At 35.6% G+C, this 24440-nt stretch overlaps 1 protein-coding gene across 2 annotated transcripts in view; it reads left to right on the top strand.

Annotated features, from left to right (window-relative positions):
• The window catches only part of RALGPS2 (Ral GEF with PH domain and SH3 binding motif 2), a 160419-nt gene that overhangs the window by 61757 nt on the left and 74222 nt on the right, over positions 1-24440 (top strand). For both annotated transcript variants that reach the window (XM_082612751.1, XM_082612750.1), the window contains exons 5-8: positions 2861-2944; positions 11342-11431; positions 14792-14884; positions 21656-21782. In XM_082612751.1, coding sequence (XP_082468877.1) covers positions 2861-2944; positions 11342-11431; positions 14792-14884; positions 21656-21782 — 394 coding nt within the window. The remainder of the gene's footprint in view (positions 1-2860; positions 2945-11341; positions 11432-14791; positions 14885-21655; positions 21783-24440) is intronic.

Genomic DNA, 24440 nt, shown 5'->3' with positions numbered 1-24440 from the left:
AATATTTAGGTTTTAAAAAAGTAATTCGTATCTTCAGAGCATTTACTGTTTCTCTATTGTGTTAAAGTGATAATTTTCATCTCTTTCTTCAGTATTCCCTTTCTCAATTGCTCAAGCCAGAAACTTGGGAATTTTAGTACTTCTGGATACCTCATTCTTAGCTTACACTGTGTGGATCCAGTTTTTGACCAAGTCCTGCCTACCTCCAAAATATCTTGAATATTTTACCAGTTTTTTCCAATATCCACTGACACTACCCCACTCAAGGAACATTACCTTTTTCCTGAAGTATTATAATATCATCACAACTATTTCCTCAGTCTTCCCTTGAATCAATTCATTCTTTTTTGTTTCTATTTTATTTTAAAATTTTATTGAAGATATGCATATATCATGTTTAAGAAGCCAAATATTTCCATAAGAGAACAAAATATAGCAATATCCTGTTGTTCCCACCCTTCCAGCCTCCACCCTTGAGCCCCATATCCATCCAAGTCTCTTCGCGTTTCTTATTTGGAGGAATTTATATGTTTTTAAGATAATATGTCTAAATGCCTATTGCTTATGATTTTTCAATTTTGTATATGATTTATTGATTCTCTGCTATAGAAGATGATTTCAACCTCTTATTTTCTCTTCCTCTCACATTTACACAATTTACTTCCTCCTCTTTCTATGTAGTTATGTCACAATTTTGACATGAATAAGTAATACTGGCTCAACCATTCTTTACAAGTGTAGAGGAAGCTAAAGAACAGTTGAGCCATGATTACTTACTTAAATAATTGTTTTCCTTGAGCTAAACAACTTACTTTAGCTTTCTCTACATTTGTCACTAATTTTTCTGCCAGAAGTGAATGTAGTGAGTGTGTTTTCTCAATGTGTTCAAACACTCCAGATATTGTTTCATCTTTCAGAGATGTCTCTCTTCGAATTTCCATCCTTGCTACTTACCATCTGGACTGCTGTTCTTAAGGTCTGCTCATTGCTTTGTCCCAGGATCTCCCTTTACTGTTTATCTGGGAATTTCCAATATTTTCTTTCTATGTTGGTTCCTTGGTTTCCTGGATCTTGTCTTCCTTTTTCTTACTTTGCTAGTTTGTTTTGATGGAACACATATCCTACTAGCTCTCTGGTAATAGGTGCATATAATGCAAATTCTCTGAGACTTTCATGTCTGAAAATGAGGTATACTTTCATACTTAATTGGTATTTTTGTTGGATAAAGAATTCTAGGATTTTGAAGGCATTGTTTTCGTTGTCTTTTAACTTCCAGGGTTGCTATTGAGATTTCTGATACCTTCTGATCCCTGTTTTTCTGTAGGTGATCTGTTTTTGTTTTGTTCTGTTTTTGAACTGATGGATTTTATGATTTCTTTGTCTCCAATGTGCTACAGGTTTTTGATGCTAGGCCTTGGTTTGTCTTCTTTTTATTTATTATTTTTTTTAAATCTTTTGTAATGGGCGTTAGACAGGTCTTTTGTCCTTTAAGTTCTGGAGGCATTTTCTTGAATTAGCATTTTTTTTTGATAAGTTACTTTCCTCTATTTTCTCTGTATTCTCTTAAAATTCTTTTTATTATTCAGAAGTTGACTCTAATGGACTCTTCTGATTAACATAATATTTTTGCTCCTACTTTTAGCTTATTGTTTAAAAGATATTATCACCTTTATCTCACAACTCTTCTGTTGATTTTTTAAATTTCTTGTATTATATTTTCATGTCTAAAAGTTTTATTTTGTTTTCTAAATATTTCTTATTTGTATCCTTCTGTTTTTGCCATTTAATGGGAGAAATATCTGTCTGAAAGTAATAATTATATGGTTTTGTCCTTTTCTTTTCTCAGTTTTCTTTTGTTCTCTGCCCTAACTTGATTTCTTCAGAGGTTTTTCTTTTTTCCTATGGATTCTGTCTCTTTCTGGTGGTGGTGGTTGTATTACAGCAGGATTCTTAACCTATTTTGAACCTTGAACCCTTTTGGCAAACTGAAGCTTCTGGAACTGAACCCTTCTTTAATATCAAAGGAAATCAGTTCTAATAAGATACACTTATTAAAATATTTTTTAAAACTGTTCTTTGGCAATATATGTGCCTCTTTATTAACATATTAAGTAAGATTTATAGGTGATGAGATTACATCTTCAAAGTAGTGATGAGGATAAATGATATTTTTGAGATATCTGTACCAGTTGTAATGTGCTATGAAAATATCTGTGATTTTTATTAGTGACAAAGTCACATGTATTGACAATTCTTCTATAATTTGTAGCCTGCATGTATAATTAAAAGGAGTGTCATTTCAGTTAGAGGTTAGTGTAAACAAAAATTTAATTTTTTTTTTTTTACATCCAAGTTCTTGTGCCCTTTGAATTCTATTGATAGACCCTGTGGGGGATCAAACACCCCTTTGTTAGAGGTTTCTTCAAATACCTGGGGTCGTTGGCTGTCAGCTCAAAGACTGAGGTACTAGAAAGCTGATTGGAAGCTCTGAATGAATGACTGGGGCTTGACAACTAGTGAGCTTCACTCTATGTTGTGGGATGCTCAGCTTTCATTGTTTGTAGATAGATTTTTTCCTCTTGGGATTCAAACGTCTTCAAAGAAGAACCCATCATTCTGCAATATGGAGTATAAGTCTAATTATCTGTGTTCACATAGACAAGTAATTTTGCCCTCTTATGTTCTAATAAAATTTCCTTTTGTGTTTTAACTGAATGGTTATGCTATTAAATGTGTTCATATTAAATAAAACAGTTTTGGGAAAGTACACAACTGTCTTTAATGCTTTGAAACCATTAATGCAACAGGAAAACTGGGCTATTTCATGAATTTATATTTAATTTTCAACTTAATTTTTCAGGAGCTTTCAAGTTGTGGATGGAATAAAAAAGAAAAATACAGTTCTGCACCAAATGCAGTTGCCTTTACAAGAAGATTTAATCATGTGAGTTGCTTATAAAGTTTTGATATTTAGTGTCTGAAATTCAATTTCTCAGTTTATAATTTTTCATTAAGAAATAGTTAAGTTTTTACTTCAATTCTAGAGCATTTTCAGCAAATATCTCTTCAATTGTCTCTCTGCATGATCTCTGTTTTTTTCCTTCTGTAATTCCTATTGGAAATTTACTGGAACTTGACATTCTTTCCTATTTGTATCTTAACCTTCCATATTTCATCTATCCCTTTGTGCTCTGTTCGCATGATTTCCTCAGATCTATATTTCAGTTCACTAATTCTTTTCGGATGTGTCAAATCTGTTTTAAATCTGTGTGCTTTTATACTAGTGTCATTTTTTTCTTATTTTTTAAATTTCTTAAATCATTTTCAACTTTTTATTTTATAATTTCTGTTATTATCCAAAGTCCTTGGAGTATTAATTCTCTGTATCTGCTGATCCTTACTCAAAATGGTTTGTTTTCTTATGCATTTTGTAATTTTGAATTGAGAGCTCATGTTCATTTAAGCTTTAGCTGTGGGAATTTTGCTGCTGCATAGATTGAGGGTGTATACTGTCTAAGAGGCATTTTGTTTGCTTTTGCCAATACCAAGGGCTATTACAGAACTAGGACTATTTTTTTACGTTATATGTTTTGGTTGGGGAACATCTGTACTTCTCTGTACTGAAAGTTTAAGCTCCAAATCCAATTAAGGGCAAGTTACAAATTCTTGTGAAGGCTTAATTTTCTCCTTCTTCTGTGTCATCTCCCTCTGTCAGTAGGTGAATTGTTTAGTCTACTTTTTCACCAAAATTGTAGCCCTTTGAAGATCCCTTAGATAGGAACAGACGGGACGGTAGAGGTGTGAGGCCTTATATTATGACTTTGAAGGAGTATTAAATCCCAAGTCCCGGGCTTCCCTGCTGGTGCAGTGGTTGAGAGTCCGCCTGCCGATGCAGGGGACACAGGTTCATGCCCCGGTCTGGGAAGATCCCACATGCCGCGGAGCAGCTGGGCCTGTGAGCCATGGCCCCTGAGCCTGTGCGTCCGGAGCCTGTGCTCCACAGCGGGAGAGGCCACAACAGTGAGAGGCCTGCATACCGCAAAAAAAAACCCCACAAAAAACCCAAGTCCCTATGCTCTTGAGAGGAAATCTTCCAAAGGCAGCTGTAGTACCCTTTCCTTTTTTGCCTTTATTTCTTTTGTTTTTGACCTCTAGTGAAATCTTTTCTTTTCCTTTCAAGTTAGTTATACACTTTTTAAAAAATGGTTGGGGTTTAAAAATGGGGTTTATAGCAAATAGTTTCTCAAGTTATTTGGTTCACTGTATACCCAAAATGGAAATGAGTTAAAGTTTTTAAAAAATTAGATTAAACCATTATTAAACGGCCTAGACAAACATGTCTTATACTGAGTTCCTTATTTAAGCTATTTAGCAGTTTTAAAATTTTTCTGAGGTGGTCAGAATTTATCATCACAGTAAAACTTTTTTCTTCACCGTACAAAAACATTGTAACAATACCCATAAATTTGACTTTAGATTTTTAAGCACTCATATTATTCTTTTTTTTTCATATTATTCTTAAGTAAGCCAAAAGGTTGTTAGAGTCAAATATGTCACAGTGTACCAAAAGCTCTTATGCTTAATAAAGATTACAGTTGATCTATAATAAGCTCCATTACTTAGTTATTCCATTACTGTTATTTTCTCCTAGGAGGGTGTTAGGAAATCTGAAGGTAGCAAATTACAAAGGAAGTTACAGAGTCTTTTATTTTTAAAATGAGTTTCTTGTAGATAGCATATAGTTGGGTCTTCCTTTTTTTTGGTCTGGTCTGACAATCTCTGCTTTTCAATTTAGACCTAGAAAAAAATGCAAAGAGAGTTTCGGTATATCCCTAAGCTCTCCTAGTCTTAACATCTTAGGTAAGTATAATATAGTTATCAAAGCCTGGAAATTAACATGGGTACAATACCATTAACTAAACTAAGGGCCCTATTCAAATTTCTTCAGTATTCCCACCAATATCCTTTTTATTGTTGTTCCAAGATACCATTTTGGATCCCACATTGCATTTAGTTGTCACTAATTCCAACAGAAGAGTTATTTTGGAGTCTGTTTCTTTTTAATGCTTTTTCTCTTAACAGTCAACTTTGGATCTGTTTCTTTGTGTGTCTGGTAAATTTTTCAATTGTATTGTCATCATTATGGATAATATGTTATAGAGATTCTGGATTTTGTTGTCTTCTTTTGAAAAGTATTGATTTTTATTTTATCAGGCAGTTAACTTGGCTGGACTCAAAGTCTAAATTCTGTCTCTACTTGGAGAACATATTTCTCCTTGGAGAAGTCTTTCCAGATTTTATCTTCATTTGGGCTTCTTCGAGTTTCCCCTGCACATGCACAATTGCATGGTCAGCCAGAGATTTGGATGGAGTTTTTGGGTTTTTTTTTTTTTTTTGCGGTACGCGGGCCTCTCACTGTTGTGGCCTCTCCCGTTGCAGAGCACAGGCTCCGGACGTGCAGGCTTAGCGGCCATGGCTCACGGGCCTAGCTGCTCCGCGGCATGTGGGGTCTTCCCGGACCGGGGCACGAACCCGTGTCCCCTGCATCGGCAGGCAGACTCTCAACCACTGCGCCACCAGGGAAGCCCCTGGATGGAGTTTTTATATAGATTTGGGGGATTTTTCTCGCTTTTTCAGAATTTCCCCTCACTTTCTAGCCAATTGTCCTCTGACTTTTGAAGCCATTAAGACTGTGGCCTTCTGCTTGAGTTTCTGGTTCTCCACATTGTAACTGGTGAATGTCCTCAGACAATAAACTTTATAAGTGCAGTTCTCACCCAGTGCATCTTACTTTTTCCAAAGATCTGTTCTCCAGTTTCTGCCCTCTTTTGGTTCCTCTCTTGTGTTTTAATAGTTGTTTTTATAATTTGTAATTATAATCAGATGAGCATTTCCAAAGATACCTGCTTCTCCACATTACCAGAAATGGAACTCTCCCCCATCCTTTTAAAACTATGATTTTTTATTGATTATCGAAACAGTAACATACATTGCAGGGAAACTGAAACAAGGTAGACATTTATAAAAAGTTGGGGGGAAAATCACCCTGAAGTGACTGTTGTTAACATTTTTAGTATATATTCTTCCATTCTTTATTTTTTTACTAATCTAATAGAAATAATGCTGTACATGTAATTTACAGTCCTGTTGTCTTAACATACCATGAAATGTTACTATATCATAAAATCACTTTGAAAACATTTTAAGTATCTGTATAATCTCCTATGATTTGACTCTATCATAATTTTAATAATCACTCTATTTTGGCTATTTCTCTGAAACTTGTATTCATGCCTTCTGGCCAGTGGCTTCCTGATTTTTTTTGGGGGGGGGAAGGGTTGTCTAAGTTTCTTTTAAATGTTACCTTTCAATAATTGGAAATTTGACTAATAATTGGAAATTAATGTTTTTAGGAATGATAATGATTTTAGGTTATGTTTATAAAAAGACTCCTTTTAGAAAATATTTATAGATGCAATTATATATTGTCCATGATTTGCTTCACAGTATTAATGGGGCACTTGAGGGTAGGGTGAGGGTGGAGGTGTGAAAGCTTGGCCATAACTTGGTTATTAAAGCCAGTTGTTGTATACTGAGGACTTCATTACTATCATCTGTTTAGTTCAGTATACATTTGAAGATTTCCATGATAAAAAATTAAGAAACTATCTTTAAAGCTTAACATATGTTTGGCTGCAAATAAAAAGGTTTTCATAATGCTTTTATATGATTATAAAACCCTGAATAAAGCAACTAGAGTTAAAAATAGCCTATGAGGGCTTCCCTGGTGGTGCAGTGGTTGAGAGTCCGCCTGCTGATACAGGGGACATGGGTTCGTGCCCCGGTCCAGGAGGATCCCACATGCTGCAGAGCAGCTAGGTGTCTTCATTTCTTTTCATTCTTTTTTCTTTATTCTGTTCCACAGCAGTGAATTCTACCATTCTGTCTTCCAGGTCACTTATCCGTTCTTCTGCCTCAGTTATTCTGCTATTGATTCCTTCTAGTGTAGTTTTCATTTCAGTTATTGTATTATTCATCTCTGTTTGTTTGTTCTTTAATTCTTCTAGGTCTTTGTTAAACATTTCTTGCATCTTCTTGATCTTTGCCTCCATTCTTTTTCCAAGGTCCTGGATCATCTTCACTACCATTATTCTGAATTCTTTTTCTGGAAGGTTGCTTATCTCCACTTCGTTTAGTTGTTTTTCTGGGGTTTTATCTTGTTCCTTCCTCTGGTGCATAGCCCTCTGCCTTTTCATCTTGTCTATCTTTCTGTGAATGTGGTTTTTGTTCCACAGGATGCAGGATTGTGGTTCTTGCTTCTGCTGTCTGCCCTCTGGTGGATGAGGCTATCTAAGAGGCTTGTGTAAGTTTCCTGATAGGATGGACTGGTGGTGCGTAGAGCCTGGTGTTGCTCTGGTGGGCAGAGCTCAGTGAAGCTTTAATCGCTTGTCTGCTGATGGGTGGGGCTGGGTTCCCTCCCTGTTGGTTGTTTGGCCTGAGGCAACCCAACACTGGAGCCTACCTGGCCTCTTTAGTGGGGCTAATGACAGACTCTGGGAGGGCTCACGCCAAGGAGTACTTCCCAGAACTTCTGCTGCCAGTGTCCTTGTCCCCACAGTGAGCCACAGCCACCGCCCCCCCCCCCGCCTCTGCAGGAGACCCTCCAACACTAGCAGGTAGGTCTGGTTCAGTCTCCCCTGGGGTCACTGCTCCTTCCCCTGGGTCCCGATGTGCACACTACTTTGTGTGTGCCCTCCAAGAGTGGAGTCTCTGTTTCCCCCAGTCCTGTTGAAGTCCTGCAATCAAATCCCACTAAGCTTCAAAGTCTGATTCTCTAGGAATTCATCCTCCCGTTGCCGGACCCCAGGTTGGGAAGCCTGACATGGGGCTCAGAACCTTCACTCCAGTGGGTGGACTTCTGTGGTATAATTGTTCTCCCGTTTGTGAGTCACCCACCCAGCGGTTAAGGGATTTGATTTTTATTGTGTTTGCGCCCCTCCTACCGTCTCATTGCACCTTCTCCTTTGTCTTTGCAAATGGGATATCTTTTTTGGTGAGTTCCAGTGTCTTCCTGTCGATGACTGTCCAGCAGCTAGTTGTGATTCTGGTGTTCTCACAAGAGGGAGTGAGAGCACGTCCTTCTACTCCGCCATCTTGGTTCCTCTCTTCACCACTTTTTAATTTACAGTTTCTCCCTTTATCCTTTTCCTTACTATTTACCTGTGGAGGAACCTCTAGAGTCTCCCACAGTCTAGACTGCATTCAGTGCAGTTTAATATGTTCTATGTTTTCTAGAAATCAGCTGCTGGTTCCAAAGGTTCAGTTGGGTTCAGTGCCTTTGGCAAGAGCCTGGGTTGTGTTGGGTTTTTTCATCAGGTCTGTTTCGTTATGTTAGCAGTTGTCTAGATCCATTATTTGAGGTTGTTAAAAGGTGAATTCTCATTTCATTCTTTTTTATTTATTAGTGGGAATGCTTTTATAAAGAGACTTTTTTCCCTCATCTAGTATTTGCATACCCAGAGGGTCCATTGCCTATAGACAAGGAAGGATAAATATTTGATTTTTTTCTCTTTATTTAGCAGTTCTGAAGATAATGAATTGGTGTTGTCATTTAACGAAGACCAAGTAGTTTATTTTAATTTTATTTTGAACTCATAAATGTAAACAAAGATGATATGTTTCAACCCATTGCAATTATTACCCTTATTGAAACACACATTGTCCCATCTTTGGCCAATGGAAGTTTCTTCAGGTTGGCTTTCATGTCCTTTTTCATGACCCTAGTAATCTTGTTAACAGTTTCTTTGCTATTTGTATGCAAAGATGTTGCATGTTCATTTTGTCCATCACCTGCCCTCTGCCTGGAATCAACATTTCTTTAATAAACCTTGGTTTCTTATAGTGGGAAATGGACCTGGATGCTAAAAACGCTCATTGCTACTAGGGTGACCGTAATTTCTATGCCATTTCAGCAGATATAGCTAGGATATCTAAATATCATACACACACAAATATTTAAAGATAAAATATCTCATGAGTTCTTATTAATACTTCTAATTCAAATTCAGGACCAGAGTTCTACTTCACCTCTTCCATATTATATCTGCATATCCTTTCTTCCATACCCACAATCTGGTTTTCAGGGAACACAGGGCATGATACAGTATCCTGTGTGACCCATTTGCTTTAGCCTACATAACAAATAACAGTCTCAGAGTAACAATACTAATACCAATAATATTCCTATAAAGAGGTAACTATATGTTTTGCAAATGTTGTATTTTTTATAATTGTATATATTGTCTGAGCATATAGGCATTATATAATGTACTCTCCTTCTTTTAACCCTCATTACTCTTATTTCTGTGAATAAGTGTATATTTAATGCTCACTACCATCCTCATGTTGATGTTTCTCTAGTCATTTGACTGTCTGAAGCTCATTCTCCAGGAAATTACTTGGGAAGGGTTCATCGGAACAATAATTCTTGAGTTTTTACATGTTGACAAGTTTGCCTATCCTTTGTATGAAATTTTCTTTCTTGATAACATTTGATATAGTATTCCATTTTTTTTCCTGGCAAAGTGTTGCTATTGAAAAGTCTGATGATAATTAAATTTTCTTTTCCCTAAAAATCACTTTCTCTTTTTGTCTCAGCCTAAAGATTTTTTTCCTCTAAGTCCAGTAACTTCATTAAGCTATGCCTCAGTGTTGATCATTCTGGGGCAGTGTTCTCAGGTGTGGTTGGCTTTAGCTGGGACTGTCAACTGGGGAGCACCTACACTTAGCCTTTCTGGCATGGTGCTCTCAGGGTAGTTGGACTTCTTACATGGTAGTTTAGGAATCCCAGAGATAATGTTCCAGCAATCAAGGCAGGGGCTGCATGTTCTTTTATGACCTTTTCCTGGAAGCCAGCATCAGTTTTGTTAATTTCCTGTTTCTTGAAGCAGTCATGAGCTCGTCTAGGTTCAATGAGAGGTGACATACACCCCAACTTTCAATGTGAGGAGTGACAAAGAATTTGTGGCCATGTTTTTAATTTTACTTTTATTTTTTTAATTAAAAAAAAATTTATTGAAGTATAGCTGATATACAATGTTGTGTTAGTTTCAGGTGTACAGCAAAGTGAATCTGTTACACAAATACATATATCCACTCTTTTTTAGATTCTTTTCCCATATAGAGTGGCCATATTTTTAAATTACTGTAGTATTTGTCTTAAAATTTGACATAAAATTTAATTAAGTCAATGATCATGCAGTTTAGATTGAATCGTAATTAATATTTGCTAAGGGTGTTAAAATATCTAAAGTATAACTTTAGATATACTGTAGAAGTAAACTTTATTAGAATCAGGGATAATTATTGCCATTAGTAGCTCAAGTATAGTAACAAATGTAAAGATGGCTTGGTAAAATATATACATTTTACGAAAGTTGCAAGTAAAATCTAAAATATTTCTCACTAAGAAATGGTGACAAAATATCAGGCAGTGGCTTTATTCTTTGCACTAAGATTTCTAACTGCATCCTATTTTTAGGTTTGTATCATTTTGAACCAACTGATAGTGCTTTGATTTTGCTTTCATAGTACATGAATATGTTACATACATATTACTTTAATCATATGATAAGCCCACTATTTTCACTAGAGTAGAGCATTTTAGTAATGTTACAGATCTAGTCTGCCTTCTGATGAATGGTTTTTAGTGTTTTTTTAAAAGAAATCTTGAAAATGGTTTCATTGAATTAGAAAACATTACATAATTAAAAAAATACAATCTTAATTTTAGAGTGACTTAGATATATTTTTCTTTATGATATTTTATATTTTATTTCATTTTATTCATACCAGAAAAACTGTACTTGAGATTCTTTACACTTATGATTCTACTCAATGTAAATAAAATGGCAGCATGGGATTACAGAGCCACAGTAAAACATACTATAGCATGTTATGCAATATCTGATCTTAGAGCTTATCTAATTCTGCCGAAGTGTTTCAAAATACAGCAGAGAACACTTTTATAGTGTTCATGTTGCATCACTCTGGTTTTATTGCATTCTCTTTTCCTTCAAAATTTGTATTAGCTTTTACAAATTAAAAATTGTAGTGATGTTTTTATGTGTGTGTACACACATATATACATATCTGTATCTGTCTGTGTATATATGAAGTGTATGCAACATTTGAAGATTGTCTGTGTCCTGGTGGTGAATCAAGGGAAAAAGAAAGTATTGTTTTTAAACAGCTATCTATTTCTCAAATAGCTCTTGTCATTAATTTGATCCTAGTAAGTAAAGAGTCTTGCTATTCAACTATTTTTAATTTTTCTTTGCAGGTAAGCTTTTGGGTTGTTAGAGAGATTCTTCATGCTCAAACGTTAAAAATTAGAGCAGAAGTTTTGAGCCACTATATTAAAACTGCTAAGGTAAGACAAACTTGTGTTTCTATTTTTGAGTTTAATCATTTAGCAATGCTTGTAAGTAAATGTTTGCCTGTGACACTATGTTCACTTTTTATCGACCCTAGAAAATAAGGCCTACTGACTAATATAAGTCCATTTTTTAAATTGAATGCCTGTTTCCTTTGCCTTTTCTTTTATTCCTCCTGTCTTCCTCCCCTTTCTTTTATACTTTTCCTCTCTCAGAGAAGCTGAATTACATAATATTTGACTGGGCAGAGGTCAGATTATGATGAAGTTTAATATTTATAAAATATTGGTCTATTCTGCAGGTGATTGAAAAAGCCTTATAGGATTAAGTAGGAAAATACGTATCAATTATTTGCCTTTGAAATAGATCACTCTGCCAACCATGTGGAGAATGATAAGACTTTATTTTTTTTAAATAGTATAAATGAGGATGTTAACCAAATACCTTAATTGAGCAGCATAGATAATAGATGCAGCAAGAGAAATAGAACATGGATTTCAAGGATAGTCAAAATTTAGAGAGGAGGATGGAATAGGACATTCAAGATTTTATTAAAATTTGTAACAACTCCAAATTTATGTTAACTAAAAAGAGGTATAATTGTAAACACATCCCTCATTATTCTTATAATAAATGCATAACTTATCTCACCTGTGAACAAAGATGGAACAAAATGAGGATATCATTTTTACAATTGTAAATTATTGTAAAAATGTAATTATTGTAAGTCATAACTCTTCCATATTTCCCTTGAGCACCTGCGAACAATTGTATTCTAACATTCTATGGCACTAGGTGGCAGAGCTAGCCTTCTGAAAATTTGATACTTTGCAGAAGTGTCATAAAATTTTTAAAAACATTCTTTGTGATATGTTAGATAAATATTGGGTTTTAGCTAATAGAAGTCCATGACTTTTCTCCATAGATCCTGAATTTGCATTATTGTTTTCTGGTATTTTTGTTAGTTTTTTTTAATGTACTTGTTGTATGTTCCACTCAAAACCACCAAATTTTGTCCATCAAACCTGCCATTATCCTCATCAAATAATCATTTAATTCCAATTTAGACTCTTAAACTTTGAGTTATTTTTGATGGTGTTTACTTTCATCTTAAGCCCTAAATTCATAATTTTTTTGTCTCATTTCTGTCTCTTAAATCCCTCTAGTCAGACTCGCCTTCTGTATTCAGTTTGTTATAAAACTGGCAGGTCTTTCTCTTCTTTTAGTAGGTTGTTTCAGTTAGGGTTCTGTAGAGACAGAAAAAAAATACACACACACATATGTATATGTACATAATGTATAAAAAGATTTAAGGAGTTATCTCGTGTGATTAGGTGGGGGGAAACTGGTAAATCTGAAATCTGTAGGGCAGACAGCCTAGAAACTCGGGCAGGAGTTTCTAGATTTTTGCTGTTATAAGTACCACTGCTTATAAAACATTCATGTGTGAGTCTCTTGGTACTCAACTGCAGGTTAAAGCCCTAGAAATATAGAGAGAAAAGGCAAATTTATCTTCAAAGAAATGACAATTACACCAATAACTTTCATTGAATCTGATGAAAAATAACACTTTTTTTGTGTTGGCTGTTTAGGTTTTCTCTCCTGAAATGTCTGTTCAAGATCTTTGAACAATTTTCTATTATAGTATTGGTCTTTGATTTTTGTAGCAGTTTTAAAAATATAATTCCAGATGCTAAAGTTCTTTGCTATATTCTTTGCATACATCTTCCTATTTGTGACTTATCTTATAACTCTTTTCATGTTATCTTTTGATATAGATGCTCTTAATTTTAATAGTCAAATGTATTAATCTTTAACTTTCATTTTCTGATTTCAGAATATCTCACTTAAATATCTTACTCTCACCTCTGAGAATATCAAAGATTTTCTCTTATATTATTCTTTAAAAGTTCTACAGCTTTGATTTTGGTATTTAATTCATCTGAAATTTTAGATAAAATATATATGAATTATGGATTCCATAATTCATACATATTTTTCCATATGAATAACCCTGTTGGCACCATTTTTTAAATCTTTTTTTAAAGTTCTCTTTATTTTGTCTGGAAGCATTGTTATGTCACCCTTGTTCTTGAAAAATGCTATTCCAGACTTAGAGTTGTTTTTTTTTAATTTACTCTACTTGGGATTTCTTGAAGTTACTAGCCCTGGGAATTAGTGTCTTTCAGTAATTTGAGAAAATCCACCATTATCTCTCATATTGTTTCTACCCCATTGTTTTTTATCATGTCCTTCTGAAGCTCCATTGAGATAAATGTTGGCCTTTTTTGCTCTTCCTTTGATGTCTCTTTACCTTTTATTTCACATTTTTTAAAAGACCCTTGGGCTTTTATGTTGCTTTCTAGATAATGCCTTCATTTTTAATCTTCATTTTATTTGAGGCCAGTACCTGATGTTCTCCATTTGTGAATTATTGTTTCCTTGTGTTTATCCTTTTCCTTTTTTTCTTTTACTTGAGTTCATATTTCTTGAAATTTTATGGGGGTTCTTTGAGACCTGAGTTAAGGTGGTATTAGTTAGGGTTCTTCAGAGGAATAGAACCCTTCACTTTTCCTTGGTTTTCATGTTCAAAACAGGCCATTTTTGCCTTGGAGTTGCTTCATGGTGAGGACAGTTTTTAAATGATAAGACCATTGAGATGTAAGCGTCTGATAGTTTGAAGAAACCTGGGCAATTAGCAATAATTTGACAAAAATAGTAGACCTCTCGTTAAACAGTTGGAACCTAGCATTAGATGGGAGCCTTCTGCACAGAGGCTGTAAAAAGCAAGGTCTGGTATTGGGAAGCAGGTGGATATCCCAACATGAACAGGGAACAAAGGATTTGAAGATTCAGCCAGGAGGAAGCAGGAAATTGAGGAGGGCTATGAAAAGCAGGTTTGAACCCTAGCCCTGGAATAATGGGGATCCTGAGTAGGACACCAGATCAGGATCCTGGGCATGGACCCTTCCTTTAAACTTGGATCATAAGGCAGAGGCTAGTAATATTTCAGTATAAGGAAGGAAACTGCTTACTAGAAATGAGGATGCATGGTCATAGCAGGTAACCTTGATACTGAGCCATAATTTTGGTTTTCTTAATGTATTACACAACTAGATACGTAGATTTGTTCCCAGAGCTTGGGGGCAGTACCAAGTAAGAATGTGGAAGTTCTACTGTGGGCCGAAATCAGCTTACTGTAAACATAGTGGATACCCCAAAGGCAAATCTCAACAATGAGGGTAATAAGTACTAGAACACTACCAGTTGCCTAGATTATACTTGTTGTTAAAGTTGTCTTGTATTCATGCTGTTTATTTTTCATCTCTCCTCCCTGCTTTTCTTAAATCTTCCAGAAACTATACGAGCTGAATAACCTTCATGCACTTATGGCAGTGGTTTCTGGCTTACAGAGTGCCCCAATTTTCAGGCTGACTAAAACATGGGCGGTGAGTAATTTTCCTTAGTTAATGAAAGGTTAGACTTCCTGTTGGAAGTAAAGATGTGTTAGTTCCTTTTATAGTTCTTAGTAAGGTTAATATTATGATAATAGATAAGGATTTTTGAAGCACTTTGTACTGTTCTTTGAAACCTACATATTTTTTTCTCTCTCCTTAAATAAGTATTTCACTAGGCTTGTTAGGTATTTTTTGGGTAAATTACAACTTGGTGCTTGGTTTCTGCTCTTTAGGAACTCATTTTTCTAGAACCTCTTTAAACATCTTTGACAACATAGCATTTCAAGCTTACTGATGGGAAAGTGTAAATGCAAAAAAAAATTGTGTTAATCATGTAAAGATTATGCTTTTGGAAAATTTGAGGAAGATACAAATTGTAAGTTTCAAAAAAAAATTACTGATTCAGATTTCCATTATTTTTTAGTTAGTAAACTCTCGGGTTGTTTCCTTAGGAATAATGGAAAATCTGATAGTTAACATGAAAGTAGGCAGTGTTTCTGCACATTGTGATATTACGCTAATCATATTTGGTTCTATTACTTTAACAAAGTCAGGGTGTGAATTTTTACTTCTGCAAATTTGTGTACTTTTACAGTTGATTAACTGGATACTGGCCTCAAGGTTTCTAGATATTTTTCATTTAGATTTTATATTACTGAAATTTTAGATTCAGTTAAATCTGTTCATATTTAATACGTTCTTTAATGTAAAAGAGGAATGATTTTGTTTACTACATTTTGTACAGAGAGTTAGTGTGTTCTTACAGTCCTGTAATAAAGACTTGACTGACTTTAAAACACTTTTTTACTTGATAAAATATAACTTTGTTTTTAATTAGCCTAGTGCTGTTTTCATTTTTCATAGTATCTGAAGAGACAGATGTTTCTCATGAAAATCAGGGTAGATTTCTATATTGGAAAAACATTAGCTTGGAAGAGTTTATGGTCCTCTTTATATTTTATTTGTATTTTAGAAACACCTGAGTGAACGGTTTTCCTACTCCAAAAATGATTTTTAATGATGACCTTATTTATTAAAATTTGAACTTAATGAGGGAATGGAAATGATTATAAATATACAGTTAGGAATTCCATCTTTGAAGTTCTAGGGAAAAGATTATACTCTGGTTTACATTGTGGTTTAGAAATGAGATACATTTCCCTCAAGTTAATTTTTATTTTCCTTGAAGTTATTTTCGTTGTCTCCCTCATGTATTGCATGGAGAATAATTTTGTTTAAATTTAGTAACAGCTCTATTATTAATCTGAATAAAATTTTTGGTATTAAACTTTAAAATATTCCACTTTGTGCCAGGCACTGTCTAATTGCTTGACATGCGTAGTGAATGATATATAGACAAAGTCCCATTCTTGTACAGCTAACATTCTACTGGGGAAAGATAAGCTGTAAATAAATAAATGATATATCATAAATAGTGATAAATGCTCTGTAGAAAAGTAAAGCAGAGTAAATGAGATATAAAATACTTCCGTGCTTTCCTTTCTATGATGTGTGGTAAGAGTCTCTGATAAGTGACATTTGGGTAGAGACCTAGAGTGATTGAGAAAAACATTCATGTGCATATCTGAGAGAAGAGAATTCCAAACAAATAGCCAGTGCAAAGGGCCTGACAGTGTTCACAGAATAGCAGGGTGGTCAGTGTTGGCAGAGTGAAACAAGCTAAGGAGTAGTTGATGACAGGAGCTGAGTTCAGAGAGGTGGCATCGAATCAGAGAATGGAGATGCAATTTACTGATATTCAGGGAGGTATAGAGAAGGAGTGTTGGGGGGGTTCTATTTTATACATATCAATTTTGAGTTGGCTAATAAAATATTCGTGTGGAACTATAAGGTCAGAGTTAGGTATACAAGTTTAATAGAGCAGTTAGAGCTAGAGATACATTTTTGTGATCATCAGCATAAAGATAGTATTTAAAACATGAGATTGTAATCAACAAAGGAAATATCATGGGTAGAAGTTTTCCACAATCAGGTAAAGAAAGTGTTTCAAGAAAGAGTGCTCACCCGTGTCAAATAAGAACTTTGAGATGACCATTGGATCTGGCAGTTGGAAAGGATTGGTGACCTTGGCAGAGGTGGCTTCAGTACAGTAGTGGGGTGAAAGACTGATTGGATTTGAGAGAATGGTGGAGAAAAAAATGGGACAGTAAGTACAGAGAATGCATTTGAGGAATTTTGCTGTAAAGGACTGGGGTGAGGTCCCGTAGAGAAATCTGGCAGTAGCTGGAGGGGAATAGGAGATTAAAGGTTTGTGGCATTTTGTTTTCGTTTTGAAGATGAGATCCATGACAATATATTTGTATGTTGGTGCAATGATCTAATATAATAGAATGAGGAAATAGTAAGAGAACAAAGAGTCACTCCAGTGATACCTACTAGATTAGGCACGAGGGAATGAGGTCCAGTACTCTAGTGGAGCAGGAACAGTTTATCCCATTTTAAGAGAGAAGGGGATGCATTTGGTTACAGACACAGGTATGCTGGTAGATTTGGTGGTGGGATTCTGCAGAAGTTCTTCTGATGCTTTATTTCATAAGACATAAGAAGCAAGGTCATTAGTTGAGAGTGGGGGAGGTCTTGGTTTGAAGAAGGAGGAAAGGATGAAAGTTGTCTAGGAGAGTGTGAGAGTGAATTAACTAGGGAAACATTGTAAGTTTGGTAGGTCTTATGAAGGTCCACTTGAGATTTTTGGTTGTGAACTTACAGTGAAACCAGTCAGCAAAGTTATGTAGTCTCCAGCCAGGTTCAGGTGTTCAGCATTAACCTAGAGAAGTGTGGATAATTGTATTTAAGCAGAGATGGAATTTTTTTAGGCTTGTTTGTACCACAGAGGGGTCAAGGATAGTATAAGAGATAAAGTAGGCAAATGTAAAAGTTGTTTTAGTGATAGAAGAGGAGTTTAACCCAAGTAAAAGGAAAGAGATAATGAACAATGAAAAGGTAGTATGGTAACTGGTGGAAATCCTGGTGCCCTCAAATATTTATTGGGTTTAGGATGTCCTAGGGAGTGGAGGCTGAGTGGTGGAAGATAAGATGATTCAAAGAGGAGTGAAGAAACTTAGAAACCAGGGTGTTGGGAGTGTTGTCTATATGAAGACTGCAATCATCAGGATATAAGAATAATATTGGGCTTCCCTGGTGGCGCAGTGGTTAAGAATCCGCCTGCCGATGCAGGGGACATGGGTTTGTGCCCTGGTCCAGGAAGATCCCACATGCCGCGGAGCGGCTGGGCCTGTGAGCCATAGCCGCTAAGCCTGTGCGTCCAGAGCCTCTGCTCTGCAATGGGAGAGGCCACAACAGTGAGAGGCCCGTGTACCACAAAAAAAAAAAAAAAAAAGAATAATATTGGTTCATAGACTCTTTTTCTCCAACTACTAAAATCTTAATGATGGGGAAATGACTTGTAGCTCTATTAATAACAGTAATATAAGTGTTGTAATCTAGTGTTCTTTTGTCCAGTACTATAGCCACTAGCCACATGTGGCTATTAAATTTAAATCCTTAGGATTAAATAAAATTTAAAGTTCAGTTCCTTAGTCTTACTAGCCATGTTACAAATGCTCAGTAGTCACATGTGGCTAGTGGCTATTGTATGGACAGCACAGACGTAGAACATTTCCATCATCACACAAAATTGAATTGGACAGCACTGATCTAGTGCTTGAACTTAATTAGAACCTGGAAGATTTTGGGGAGGATAATGTGATAATAAGCTGGAAGGAATTGTGAAGAGAAAGGAGGAAGAACGGCACCTAACTGAACTCCAGACTGATGTTACAACGTTTGTAAGAAAAGAAAGAGAATGCTTCAAGAAAAGGTCTAAGATGGGGCTTTTGCAGAGATTGGACCCTGAGTCCTAGAGGGTACAGTTGGAAAGGATTGGGAGGGGTAGGGTATCGGGTCAAGTTAGAAGATAATAAAGATCATATGAATGAAGAATTGAGAGTGTTTGGGGTTTTCTTTAAACCCGACAAAGGGAATGTACCAGAAAAAATCCTAAGTGGGGGAAATATTAGCAACGTTCGCTTTAACATCAAGGAAAAGGATGCGCATTTTCACCGTTTCTATTCAACATAGAGATCTTAGCCAGCACAGTCAGAAAAAAATGATTAGAAATAATAGGATTTATCCTCAAAATATTAGAATTACATAGAGTTAGCATTTATCCATCAATTCCACTTCTGGGTGTATACCCAAAAGAATTGAAAATGGGGATTCAAACATATTTTTACACCAGTGTTCAAAGCAGCATGATTAACAATAACCAAAAGGTATGAACAATCCAAATGTCCACCAACAGGTAAATGGATGTACAAAATGTGGTATAAACATACCATGAAATATTATTCAGCCTTAAAAAGGAATGAAATTCTGACACATGCTGCACCATGGATAAATCTTGATGATATTATGCTAAATGAAATGGATAGACACAATAGAACAAATACTGAATGATTCCATATATATGAGGTACCAAGAGTAGTCAAATTGGTCGAGACAGCAAGTAGAAGGTGGTTACCAGGGCCTGGGAGGAGCAAGCAATGAGGAGTTTCTGTTTAATGGGTGTGGAGTTCCAGTTTGGGAAGATGAAAAGAGTTCTGGCCTTGGGTGGTTGCAGTGATTGGCCGATAATGCTACTAAACCATACACTTCAAAATGTTTAAAATAGTAAAATATTATGTATATTTTACCACAGCCTTTTAAAATAGTCCTCTGAAAACACGTCTCTGCTATGCCACCCCAGATTGAATCCTTTCAATCTGGTTATTGATTTGTTATGAAAATTCCAAAATATAAGTTATTTTTATACATATTAGACTGTGTGGTTCTTTAGTTTTGTGTTTCAGATGTGTCAAGATCAGTTATGAGTTCCAAGTAATTTGTTTCTCCTGATAGTGTACCAGAGTTTTAGAATGATTGACTTTGGAAAAAAAGAATAAGTTTCTTTTTATCCCTGCTATGTCATGTCAGTATATTTTGCATATTTAAATGCTTTGTTATGTGGGAGAGAAAGGGATGTTTGGATTTACAGGTCACTCAGCAGAGAGTTGCACCTAATCTTGAAAATGCCGATCAAGTGTGTTGAAGCTGGGCCACAGAAAGCTGTGAAACCAGTGTTTCAGACCCTGGAAAATCTACCTAAAACATTCAAGCAATGAACTCCTTGAACTCTTGTGTTTTAAAGAGAGAGGGTTATTGGTCAGACATTTTCTTTTTTTTTTTTTTTTTTTTTTTTTTTCTTTTTGCGGTATGCGGGCCTCTCACTGTTGTGGCCTCTCCCGTTGCGGAGCACAGGCTCCGGATGCGCAGGCCCAGCGGCCATGGCTCACGGGCCCAGCCGCTCCGCGGCATATGGGATCCTCCCAGACCGGGGCACGAACCCGTATCCCCTGCATCGGCAGGCGGACTCTCAACCACTGCGCCACCAGGGAGGCCCAGACATTTTCTTGATAAAGATTATCCAGCGGTAATCTGCATCTTGAAGCCTGTGAAAAATAGATTCCAACATCAATTCCAACTGTACTACTTGTAATACTAGAAAGAGCAGGTGTTAGAATTTTCTGTCTCCAGGACCAGACTGAGACCCTGAAAAACAGGACCTAGTCTTTGTGAGTTGATGACTGATGAGTGTTGATATGTTCTGCTTCTCCTTTGAATCTCAGTCACCTCATCTTTAAATCAATCCTCTGACGTTGCTGTTAACCTCATAGGAGAATTAGAATTTTATTGGTGGAAGTGTTTTGCCTACTACAAAATAACGTAAATATTTTATGATACAAAGTGAAATCTGATTACATCATAATGAAATAGTAACTTCACATATTTAAAGATAAAAAATTTTTTCCAAAGTCTTTGGAATACTTAAAAATACATATTTTCTGAATCTTTTAGTTAATACGTTTTGGGTGACTGACCCTGCTTGTTCTTTTATTCCCCTTGATAGCTCCATTTTTTCTCAAAGGGCACCCACTACAAATCTACTCCTCAAGCCTCCTAAAACAGCTGCTGTTGATTGATCAACTGTATGCAATATAGCACTGATAAAGGGATCAAAGAAAAAAATGTCAAAAATCCAAACACGTAAATCATAGTTGTTTTTCTTTTTTTAATTTACTTATTTATTTATTTTTGGCTGCATTGGGTCTTCATTGCTGTGCATGGACTTTCTCTAGTTGCAGAGAGCGAGGGCTACTCTTCATTGCGGTGCGCGGGCTTCTCATTGTGGTGGCTTCTCTTGTTGCAGAGCATGGGCTCTAGAGCACAGGCTCAGTAGTTGTGGCACATGGGCTCAGTAGTTGTGGCTCACGGGCTTAGTTGCTCCGCGGCATGTGGGATCTTCCCGGACCAGGGCTCGAACCCGTGTCCCCTGCATTGGCAGGCGGACTCTCAACCACTGCGCCACCAGGGAAGCCCCATAATTATTTTAAATTAGGAAAATGATTAATAAAAATTGTTTAGCCATTTAAAATAGTAAAGATAAAAAATAATGTATTACAATTTACTACTTAGTTAATTATTTTATGTACATACAAAGTATATTGTATTTTAAAAATAATGAATTTGGGTTTATTATATTAATAGACATGTTTGATTTTGTTTTATTTATATACTACCAAAATATAATTAAAGAAGATATAACTTTGAAATTAAAATTAAAATTTATAGTAACTATAACTTCAAGTCTTTGCTATAATAAAATTGGATTTGGAAATAACTTAGGCTTTTCTGTTTGTTTTTTAGTTATTAAGTCGAAAAGACAAAACTACCTTTGAAAAATTAGAATATGTAATGAGTAAAGAAGATAACTACAAAAGACTCAGAGACTATATAAGTAGCTTAAAGATGACACCTTGCATTCCCTATTTAGGTGAGTTACGTCATGTGTGTTCATTATGCCTGGTTGTTGCTCTGACTTAATCAGTAGTTTATATAAAATTCAATATATTTTAAAAGTTTGTGTATCCTTTAAAGAAATTAAAGGATTGTTAAGTTGAAAAAATAGACTAGAGGAATGTGTTAGCTTATTACCTGGAGTGTATTTTCATTTCTTCTTAGAGATGGACCATATGGTAAAGCAATATGTTTTACCTATTTTAGTAATGCTTTTAAAGAATGAACCAGTAGTTTGCAGTGAAGTTTAATGCTGTAAAAATATTTAACATTAACTAAAGAAATTGATCAAAAGATTTAATGAATTTATTTTCAACATCATGAGTTCTCGCTTTATGTAGTTGGCAGATATTTTACAGTGAATTATGAAAAGCAGTCTCAATGAATATTGGTGTTACTGTTTTCCTGGAAGAAATTAGCCGTTTAGCTGTGGAAATTTAGCTCAGTGCTGAGACAGACAAATCTGTATTTGACATATTATTTGCCTAAGAATGTATCTCTTTACTGTATGTTTTACAGTGTTGATGAATTCCAAGAAGTATTGAACCTAATAACATTATAAGCTTATGTTCAACAAAATATGAATAGTAATGCGTTATTAGGTATTTGAATAAAAAAGACTGAAACTATAGCGTTTTAAATGTATATGTAAATGTAAATACAGAAAATACTTTATATTATATATACCTAGTATATGCATTAAAATAAATTGGTTTGATCCCATGTAGAGAGTAATCAAATGGTAACATTTGCTTTGTCCCAGTATCCCCTTTGCTCTCCTGTCTCCACTTTGTCTTTTATGTAACTACTCGTACTGGATTTCACCATAACTATTTTTGAAAATAATGGAAAAACCTGTTACTTGTTTAGGAGACTCTACAGTGTAAACTTTTAAGTCTTTACAATACCAGTGACCAGAACACAAAGTAGGGACAAAGACAGTTGATAACACTGTCATTCAGCTGCTCTACGGCATCAGCCTTAGTTTGTCAGAGAAGACTTGAACTTATTAGACCATTGTGGGACATTCTAGAATTCCAGTGGGAATGGGGAATGTTGTACACCCTGTGTTGAAGGCAGAATACTCCTATGCATTGTATAGATAGTGGCTACTACATACCATTTGTCTGTTTCTTTGATAAATAGTTCAGGGCCATAATAAGCATGACTCAATCAGAGAGGCTGTAAGCTGGATATTAGGAAAGACATTCTGCATGGGCTCCACTTTTTACCACTTGTCACCTTGGCTGTGCCCATTCTTGAAAGATGTAATTTGGGGAGAGGAAGAATAGAGGATTTTAAAAAGTCATCAATATCTTCATACTCCATAAAAACATAAACTTTTTATAGCATAAAGAACATTAGACTGAGAATTGGGAACCATAAATTCCAAAATGGCTCTACCATACTAACTTTTCAAGTCATTGAATTGTCTCCTTTAAGCCTTGTTTTCTTTACCTAGAAATAGCACACACAGGACCAGAGTCATGTTCTTCTTAAGGCTGGCTGGGACCACAGTGGTCTCTTGTATCTAATTCACTTATATTACAATTGAGAAAACCAAAGTCCAGAGAGGTAAAAGAGCTGGCTCATAATCCTAAAACCTAGTTAATGACAGATCTGAAGTTCTGATCTAGCATCTTTCCAATTATACCTGCTAAACTCTCATTCTAAAATTTACTGATTCTATGATTGCATTTTTTTCTCATTGAAATGTTTTTCTCAAATTTCATAATTTGTATTTTTTAGAAAAAGATGATTGAAAATGAGAAAATGACAGTATAAATCCTTGTGCTCTGATGTCTAGTTCAGAGGTCTTTGTTATATATTTATTCACAGTGGAGACTTCAGTACAAGATTTGAAGTTGTCTGTGCATGTGCACATAAGCATACTCTCATGCACGTACAGGGCCGGGGTGGGAAATCGTTGAAATAGTGGAATCTGGAAAGGTTTTCCATTAAAGAATATACCTGTTTTCTCCCAGCACTGGTACCTAAAACAGAGTAATTGTTCCTGTGGGTTAAAGCAAATGAGGCAAATATTGAGGTGCAGAAGTAGGTTTGGAGAAAATAATAGAACCATGATCTTTCCTGTGTCTTCAGTTTGGTCTCCATTGACTCCTCAATTCAGTTCTTTTTCACTTTATATATTCTCATGACCCGGAATCTCCCTTCTCACTATTACCTGTAATTTTGTGAGAGGTTGATGCTAGTTATTTCTGCTTATTGAAATTCTCTATTTGTAGCACCAGTCTCTCTTGATTTGCCTTCTACGTTTCTGGCTTTTGTTTTATCGACTTCTCTTTCTCTGCCTTTCTCTTAAATCTGTTCTTGTAAAGGTCTCAGTCCACTTCTTTTCTTCCTCTATACGCTCACTTGGAGTAGTCTTATGCAGTTTTTTTCTGTATATTGCCTGATGACTCCCAAATCTTAGACTAGACCTGTACATCTAATTGTCTTTGTAATTCCTGCAGCCTGGTAACATTTTAGGTACTCAAATACTGATTGAATGAGATATGTATTGGTAACTCTTAATTTAGCATGTTCAGAAGTAAATTCATCATTTTCCCCCTTCTTCCATACCTGATCCCCATCTTATTTCCTGGCTTAGTCTACTGGTGATCACAGTGTTGCA

This window comes from Mesoplodon mirus, assembly GCF_964341445.2.
Source record: "Mesoplodon mirus genome assembly, chromosome: 3".
NCBI lineage: Eukaryota > Metazoa > Chordata > Mammalia > Artiodactyla > Ziphiidae > Mesoplodon > Mesoplodon mirus.
Note: the sequence above shows the minus strand (reverse complement) of the source record. Positions and strands in the feature narration are given on the sequence as shown.